A 9,881-nucleotide genomic window follows, 5' to 3' on the forward strand; every position below is an offset into this window, starting at 1 on the left:
TAAACAAGAGATTGGTCCTATAAATAACCTAATTTTATTATTGAAGGAAAAAGTTGGGCCAAAAAAGACCTTTTATTAATTTTGATGTTTTAAATGATACTCATTGCTGTAGCGAACCGTCACCAATGACAGATGATGATAACAATGAAACATTGTAGTAGTGGTGGTTCAGGTGCTACAGCTATTGCCTATTTTCCAGCTTGGTTTTAGACCATCTATTGCCACATTTCCGAACAGTGGCGTGAAAAGTAACATTCCAGTAGCGAAAGGAATAATAAGGTGGGATTTATTCTTCAGAAGTCTCGAAATACTTGTTTAAAATTACTATTAGGTAAGTAAATCAAATTATAAACCTTAATAGAATTTTTATTTTATGCTCTCGGTTTATATGAATCTTATTTTGAAGGAGAAATATTCATAACTTATTTTAGCTATTACCGAGGCAGGCAGTTTTTTTAGAAGAAAACATTATAATTTATGTATGTATGCTCGTATTATCTCCTCCGACCCAATATGATTGAAGTCCATATTGGTAGTATTGGTACTTGGTATTCTAATACCATACATGTTCTCTATTCACAAGTCTCTATGTCGTCTATCTATGATAGTTTTTGTTGCTACTCTTCGGAGGACTTTTCTCATCTTTTAGAGAGAAGATAAACTTTCGTATTGCTGTTCTATTTCCTGACTCCCTCTGCTCATTAACACGTTTATTAAACGACCTTAAACGCTCCGCTCCGTTTTGCCAATTTGACAAGTACCTAGGTAGGTATGCCGAAAAATAAAATAGATTTTAAATATTCATGCACGAAATGCAAAATAATCAAGCACATTTTTTGAGTTTGCAGTAAAAAAAGATCCACAATTACGTCTTTTCAGTGCAAATTTACAAGCTTTTATTTAACTTATTGTCCTGTTAGTATGTATGTATGTTTTCATCACACTTGCTCGAAAAAGATCTTATTTCATGCAGGTGTACCTACTTAAAGGACAAAGGTCTATATTGTCCCCGCGAGAGTTATGGATTGTGGAAAAATGCTGTAACTCTCTAGGGAGTTACAGCTTTTTTTAATTCAGTATGTCACTAATTCATACGAAAGAAGTAGGTATAAATGAGTTTTAGTTTTAATTTAATACTGACGTTTATAATTTTAGATTTTTGTTTATGTTTAAAATATTAAATTTGAGTAATTATTAACGGCTATTAAGCCGTTTATAACAGGTATTATTACACAATTTTCAATCGTGGCTTTATGCCGGATGGGATGCCATCTTTGATGTCTAACCAGTCAAAGAATGACAATATGGCGGCGGCGGCATAAGGATAAGTACAGTCAGCGATAAAAGCTTACTACCTACCGTAAAACGGGGTCAACAGAAATCGCGGGGTGAATAGAGAAGCAATTTTACGTGATAAAGGGGTCAGTGGACACGCATATGGGGTGAATAGTTACGCCATAGGGGGTGATTAGATACAACAAAGGGGTGTAGAGACACGCCTTGGGGGTTAAACGACACGAAAAAATAATTTTGTGTGAATTAGCTGTTTAACAGATATATATACCATTTGCAAATAGAGTATCAGCATAATAATGACCAAATTCGATGCCTATGACAACTAAAACTTAATATTTCTATTCACCCCTTTCTTGTGTCTATCGACCCCGTTTTAAGGATATGGAGAAAACAGGTAGTTTTCTTTGATTTTCTCTGAATTGGGTAGGTAAAAATTTATTTCACAAATGCAAAATTGAAGAACTAACCAAGACTCAAAAAATGATATCAAAATTTTTACTTTTATCATTTGGATTATTGGCGAAAATCGTCCTTGAAGTTGAAAATCGTGTCTTTTCACCCCGTTTTACGGTACCAAAAATTTAAGTTTTGCCAAAACTTATTTTTGAACTACAATTTTTAAGTTTTACAATGAACAAATTTTGCACCATCCTAGTCGCAGATACATAGGTATTTCCATTATACGTGTTTAGAATAAAAACAATGTTTAGTATGACATTGATTAAGTATTAAACTCATACCTACGTCGCTGTATTCGTGAAACATGAGAAATTTCACTACTACGCCGCGGCATGCTGAGCTATTTGTGTAGCGCGTTTGTTAGGTAGGTACATCACATGCAGGTATCTAGTTTATGATGGATCGCCAAAATTGATATACATAGTTGAACATGTGATCGCTAAAGTAAACATTTGGTCGTATATAAACACACCTAGTTGGCACCTAACAAAATGTTAACTATCCAATTTACCAATCTTTATAGTTCTTGCTGAAAACTCGCTGTTATAAATATATCTATATTTTTTAAGTTACGATTCTTTTAAACAGAGAAAATGATATATTTCATAATATACATGATGATTAGTAGTGCCTATCAGTTTACTGAGCATGCACGGAACTTAGGTGAGTGAATGTTGTGGCGATGTCGTATCTTATCTCCTCTCTTTGGGTTTTTAGTTTATTCCAGATTGAAAGATTAAAAAAAGGGGTTTCCCAAAATACGGCTCCGGGCCGCGGCCGACCCTTTCGAATCTCGAAAAGAAATAAGAGAGCCAAATTTATCTAAGATCATAAGATGCACTGTAGACTGTGGTTCCTTGAGTAAAAAAGAATCATGGAAATAATGGTTTCAAAGAAACATATACGTAAATACGATTCTAAAAAATGGCCCAATCTCAGTATAAACATTAGGATTACTAATATATTCAATAAAATAAAACTGCAAAATTCTCTAATCGGCCATTTTGACTGAAACGCGAATCAGAAGCGAGCTAAGAATTGACGTCATCAATGTATGACATATTTCTTAGAGCAACATAGACAACCTCATTGACTGTAATCCATTACGTCCTCACCAAAGAGTTTGGAAGTTCAAAAAAAATATTATTTCGCCACTAAACATTTATTACGTCCAAAAAATATTATTACACGATATAAAGTAAATATTTATTTGTTATTATATAAATAAAACGCTAAATAATACGATATTTCACAAAAAAACTTTTTTAATTTTTTGGCTGAATGGAACTATCATTGCCATGTTGGCTGTCGTAACTAGAAAAAATTAAAAAGTAAACCCGGCGCTCGGTGATTTTCACTCAAAATTTACATATAGGTATCTAAATAATTCATCTTAAATTGCAACCGTGTGAGAGTCTTTGTATAAAATGACTTAGTGTGAACAATTTTTGTAATGTATTTATCACCCCTAATCGTAATATATGGTGCTGAATTAACATTATCATTCGGATTCAAGGGAAATTCGTAACTGTAAGTATGTAAACAATGTCTACCACCATAATTTATGACGTCACAAATGGCGTGTGAGGCGTTTTCGCGCGAGGTTTAAACTAGCTATAATAAAATGCAATTATTTATGTTAAATCTTATGATTATAGCTGAAATATTGTGTTTTTCGGAACCAATACAAGTGTACCGATAATATTAAAAGGGATTTCAAAATTTGTCATCAGGCCAATTGCATACAATTTTGACAAATCTCGAATGTTAATTGGTATCGTACGATACGGCAATCGACCCCGACTCTAGTTTGTCTCTGAATTAAAAAAAAACCTTCGGATGCGTGACGCGAGAGAAAAAAGTTTTCATTTGCCGCCATTTGACGTACGATTTATCTTTTATTTAGTTCGTTAGTATAAAATAATTTATTTTGTTGTTTTTAAAGTAACTATAGCAAAAGTTTCGAGTAAAATGTGCGATAAAGATATATCGGAGACGCCACTTCATATCCGCGAGTTCCGCCAGAGAGCAAAGTGCCCCAATGTCGGCTGTAATATGAGGTTAAGTGGGTTAGTGAATATATCATAGAAGGTTTATAATATGTGTGTAGATAAAGCAGTGTGTGTAACTGTACATAATTAGGCATTAAAACACTCGTGTGATTCTATTATGAAACTCACTAACGTTCGTTTTATAAACCCACACTCGAGTTTTAATGCCTTTCATTATGTAGCAGTCACATAAACTACTATTAAAGTAACAGATGTAAAATATGCAGACCAAAAAAGAGGGAAATATTTAAAGCCATGTATAGGTAAACCAGAACTTTGGGAGTACTGTCAAGAGGGCGCTCGTTTTGAATTTTATATAGCAACAATTTGTATAGTGGGGACAATGGAAATTGGCAGATGATTTTTGTTTTATTCCGACAACTTTAATAAGTGCGAAGTTTGATGTTTGGATATTTCTTCGGTTTTTACGCTATAAAATTCGTGAATTTTACGACGTATGACACATAAATCAAAATCATCCAAATCTATTTTCTTTTTTTGTTTTCTTTTTTTTAGGTTTGGTCGTTTAATTCCGCCCTTACGCCCTTCGCTAGCAATCCGTGATACCGATGCATGCGATACACCTAATACACAAATCAAATTATTACAAGACATCAACCAAATCGTGACGACCTGACTATAGTGACATTTGTCCATAAGTTTGAAACTTACCCGTCAATTCAGGTGGTAATTTTGTTATGTTTTCTAATGGAAGATATTTCTCTCCCGCACGTTTTTTTTTCAATAAATAACTATATACACCGTTTACAACTTTTTCTCTGTAAAATCTAAAACTTTCGGCATGATTATTGCAGTCTAATAATAATTCACACGAAACTAGACAAAGCAATGTTTACATTGTCAATATTGACAACTATCATAGAGGGTAGATGTTGTCTATTATTAAAGTTGTTGCCATTGCTAGAAATTAGTACCAACAAATTTCCGTATCATGGCGCACCCTCAATAGATCCTGGTTCACCTATATAACATAACGTAATTCCTGATAAATACATAGCTAGAAAACGATGTGTTGCAAGTAAAGTAAATGCCTTAATTGCCTGTACTTTAACACGTGTGACCTAACTGACGTAACTTTGTGAGGATAATAATTTACTGTTTTACGATTATTGTAAAAATTAATCAGTATTGATTGTAATTTAGAATAGTACTATAATTGCACCTACTCGCATGACAGTTTTACAGTGTATATAGTCATAAATTAGTTTAGAGCATGAGTAATCAAACTGATAATTGAAAGTAGATACCTGCTTTGAAGTGTTTAGTAAGCACAAAGTAGGTACTTAAGTACGTACTTTGGTTAAAAATGTATACCTAAATATGAGACGCTGTTATTATCTAGTACTTGGCACATAATCTGTAGGTCTACGACGTAGACCTACAGATTATGTGCCAAGTACTACTAGTACTAGTACTAGTACAAATACAATGACGTAGACTCTACGTCATTGCCCAAAAATCGCTTAGCGTGGCATGAAAGCTGCCTGTTACGAATTATTTACCTTTGTAAATACTTAGCTATACAAGGTAAATGTCTCAGTAATAGGCACTCGCACTGCCCCATTATTTAGCAAACGAGATGACTAACAAGTTGGCAGTAAAATGATTGGAATTAGGGCTTCAAATATTGGGACGTTTACCTTATCTTTATGGTTCTGTCACCGTTACCATAACCAAGTAGAGGTATGAGAATTGAAAATTACACTCAGTAGGTACCTACCTATAAGTAAAAATATAAATAGGACACGGGGTTACTGTGGGTATGTAAGTACCTACTTACATACCCACAGTAACCCCGTGTACTATTTATATTTTTACTTACAGTTCATAATCAAATACAATAAATATTATAGTTTATTTCCCAACGTAATCGAAACAGTAGAGTACGTCAGCGTTACAGTAGGCAAGAACTCCATCATTTTCCGCTTACGGCTGTAGTTTCAAACAACATTCAAGGAAAAATCACGCGCTGTAGGTTTTAATTATTCGTGTAATGTAAAGTCGTATAGTTAAGTAATTAGACTAAATATGTACCCGTTGCTCCATTTCAACACAAATTTAACATTTTTTTCTCATTTAGTGAGATATAGGTATGTATTATATAGATAACAACCCCGTTTAAATCGGGCTTACTAACTACATATAGGTATAGTTACTTGTTTAATTTTCAAAACAGCTCAAGACTCTGATTTTACCCGAGTGAGTGTAATTATTTTACTGCCATTATCCATTTAAAATCATATTCCAATTTTAGTTGGCAAACTTATTTTACTAAATCATTATCGCAAAGCTGTTGACTTGTGCTTATTGCTACTGGTTATTAGTGCAAAATTGTGTAGGTATGTACGTAGAGTTAGACCAATAAAAATCTTTAACGATTTTGATAGCACACGCAGTACAAGTGTTATTTTAAATGTCAAACTTCTATGAAATTATGACGTATTGAATAACACTTGCACTCCGTACGCCATCAAAATCGTTGCAGACTTTTCTTGGTTCAACTCTACCTTATGTTGCAGGTTCCATGTTAAATTGATTTATAAGGGTATTTTACAAACAATAAATATTATTAAAAAAAAAACAAAGAAAAAGTCTTAATTCGCAATAATTCAAAAAACGAATAAATAACTCTTACCTTGAATACTGCAGGAGCTAACGGTATAGCGGCTTGATTGTGGAGATGTTTTTTCGACATTTTCGTTCCTTTGACGTCGTCTGCTGTTTAAAAGTGATGTTGCAATCTTCACGATCTCATAAATCCCTATGTATGAAGAATATGAAATTACTGCAAGCGAGAGCTGTTTCAACAATTTCGCGTGTATACTATTCCGAGCTTTGTTGGTTAGTGCTAATTTTAAGGTTTTAATAATTAAACTGTGCTCGAGATTTCAATATGAATATTCGAGACTTTCACTTGAAATAAAAGTAAAGTTGACTGGAAATAAAAAGTTAGAGAACAAACGCGGCGGCAACGTCGTGCCAGTGTTGCGTACAGATCGGCAATGAATGGAGGGGCGCGCCGTTCGTCTGAGCGCGCCAAGTGGAATGAGGAATGAGTCGTGTTGACGGCGGCGACCGCGGCGCGGAGCGCGGAGCTCGACAACGCGCCGAGCGCCGAACGCCGAGCGCCGAACGCCGAGCGCCGAGCGCCTAGCTCCAAACGCCGAACGCCGAGCGGCGACCCATTACCATCGTCGACATCCCCTTACAACCTAGCCCACACAACACAACACGCACCAGTGGCTATAGCCCCTTGTATTCAATTTTAGGTAAGCCTGTATTCAATTTTGGGTAAGCCTGTATTCAGCAGCAGCTCTAAGCTTCGAAGGCACGTACTGAGTTGAATACTATATCGCCAATACAACAAACGCTCGATAACGGGTTGTAGGTACACTGCAAACAATGCACTCAGCGAAATGGGGTGGCGTAAACACCCCTGTGAGACTTACATAAATCCCTTTGCGTCTTTATAGTCAGTTTACTCGGTTTAGTGGAAATGTACAGGAGGTGATTTTGTATTTACAATCGACCATCATTGATTCTAGTACTTAATGTTTAATTTATTTATACTGTATATTTAAACAATTAGGTACTCTTATAATTTAAACGGAAAGATAGGGTAACCACAAATACTCAGCAAAACTATTTTTTCAATAAAACAAAGAGACTTACCTTTGTTTCTTAAGTTCCAAGTAAGGTTAACTTACCTTACCTAACTTTGTAGACTTCAACTAGGTACATATATTTATTGCTACTCTTGACATAGGTATACAGGGTGGAAAAATAAGTCGGGCCCTGGAGGGAAACTACCTTAAAGGCTCATTTTACTTAAAAGAGACATTCCTTTATTTTTAAAAAGAAATAAAACTGCATTCAAAGATTTTTCTTTTTTTCTTCAATTTTGCTTGTCTAAAAATATTCTTGAGTACTAAATATTCGATTTTATGGATATTTTGTACGACAGACGAGTGTAAGACCTAATGTTTCTTGGAGAAATGTTATCATTAAAATTAACTGTATCGACTAGTGGAAAAAAATAGCGAGGGTTTATTTTTTGGAAGTTTTACTTGGTCAAGAGAAGCGAATTTTAAAATATCTTTGAATGCAGTTTTGTTTCTTTTAAAAATAAAGGAATGTTTTCTTTAAGTAAAATGAGCCAACTTAAGGATTTAAGGTAGTTTCCCTCCAGGGCCCGACATATCTTTCCACACTGTATATAGTATAGGACAGCGGTTCTCAATCTTCTTTTTTGACGGAACCCTTTTGAAAAGCGAAATACTTGATGGAACCCTACAATAAAACAATAGTTTTTAGAAGTGTGTTTTTTGCATAGTAAAATTTTTCGAGGCGACTAAAGCATAGTGTTCTAAATTCTTGCGGAACCCCTGCAGGGGTGTCGCGGAACCCTAGGGTTCCGCGGAACACACTTAGAGAATGGCTGGTATAGGACAAACCTCAAAATCTCTGGAACTGTCCTGAAATTTGGTATGTACATATTTATTAATTTTATACATTTATTTTATAATCAACTATACAAACCACTTACAGAGTAGTCCAATACGTGATATGTAAGTACAGTCACCTGCAATAATATGTTACACAACGAAGGCCGCAAAAATATCTGACACGATCTTATTTGTAGAGCCATAAGAGCGTGTCACATATTTTTGCGGCCTTCGAATAGTAACATAATATTGCAGGTGACTGTACAATATTACATAAAGGAAGACAAATAATTAACAGTTGAACACACTTAAAATATTACAGTAAAAAAACTGGCCAAGAGCATGTCGGGCCATGCTCAGTGTAGGGTTCCGTAGTTACCCTTCCGTCGCAATAGGCAAAACGCGAGCTATTAATATAATAGAGTCATTTAAATATGTTATTTAAAGACCCCTTTTTCATGTCCACACAATTTGACATTTTTGGGGACCTCGAGGAACCGCCGCCATCATGGAAAATGTGTACCATCTTGAAGAAATTCGCGTACCGTCAATATAGCCAACTTTGCCCGCTTTTTTCGAAAAAACACGAATTTCTTAAAAAAAATATATGACATCGTATGACTTTTGTTTGCTCAGCACGTCCATTGTAATCAACCGAGTCAGTTTACTTAAAGAAAAAAATTTTAAATCCTGTTTTTACCCACTTTTTGGCGTTTTAGAGGGCGGGCAAAGATATCCGGGGTTGTGGCCAACATTGCCCACGTCAATTTGGTGCTGAAATACAGATCTTATGATGATGATGTCTAAGAATCACAAAAAGTTTTTGGGAAATCCTACCATTCCCTGTTAATAACTTATCGATAAGTATGTAAACTTTTGAATAAATCGGGTGGGCAATGTTGCCTACCCGTTTTTGCCCTTTTCCATACAAGACTCACCTAAGCATTTTACAAAGGCTAGGGTTGTCACTTTAGAGAAAACCTGTTACAATTGTTTAATGGCCTAAAATATGAGATTTGCTGTATTTTTCATGCGTAAAAGGGATAAAACATCTAAATAAAGGATAATAAGACCAATCAAATACAGTATATATTTATAAACTTACTTTAGTGTACAAACATAACCTTCTTTTACTTGTGAAGTTGGGTAAATTTGTCAAAAGTGACAACCCTAAGCCGTTTTTGTTGGTGGGCAATGTTGGCATCCATAGGTTTACATTATACCGGATTACATTGCCCACCGCCAAAACTTTTGTTTCTTTAGGCCTTTTTAGATGAAACCTCAATGGACATAATCTATGCTTCATGTTTTATAACTGAAACCCGGAAATATTTGTCAAAGGGTTCTCAATTTTTTTCTACATGGTTTTAACAATTTTTTGCCCGCCGAAATATACCCTATATTTGACAACTCGCTGAAAATTCCCAAGTCAAGTTGTGCACATGTTTAGTGTATAGTTTTGTCACAAATTTAACCTATTTTCTGCTAAAAATAGCAGGGTGGCCATAAGTATTTAAATTTTTCTACATTAACGAATTTGCTTAAAATTGTCGTTTTGGGCAAAGTTTCCCCTGGTGGCAAAGTTGGCTATATTCACGGTATTACTCTG

At 34.9% G+C, this 9,881-nt stretch overlaps 1 protein-coding gene across 1 annotated transcript in view; it reads right to left on the reverse strand.

Moving 5' to 3' along the window:
* LOC134804803 (proton-coupled amino acid transporter-like protein CG1139) overlaps nt 1-6,862 on the reverse strand; it is a 52,172-nt gene extending 45,310 nt beyond the window's left edge. Inside the window, exon 1 of the mRNA XM_063778053.1 lies at nt 6,463-6,862. Within this exon, the coding sequence (XP_063634123.1) occupies nt 6,463-6,522 (60 nt within the window). The 5' untranslated portion in view covers nt 6,523-6,862. The remainder of the gene's footprint in view (nt 1-6,462) is intronic.
* Between the last annotated feature and the right edge of the window lie 3,019 nt (nt 6,863-9,881).

Source organism: Cydia splendana, chromosome Z (assembly GCF_910591565.1).
Source record: "Cydia splendana chromosome Z, ilCydSple1.2, whole genome shotgun sequence".
Lineage (NCBI taxonomy): Eukaryota > Metazoa > Arthropoda > Insecta > Lepidoptera > Tortricidae > Cydia > Cydia splendana.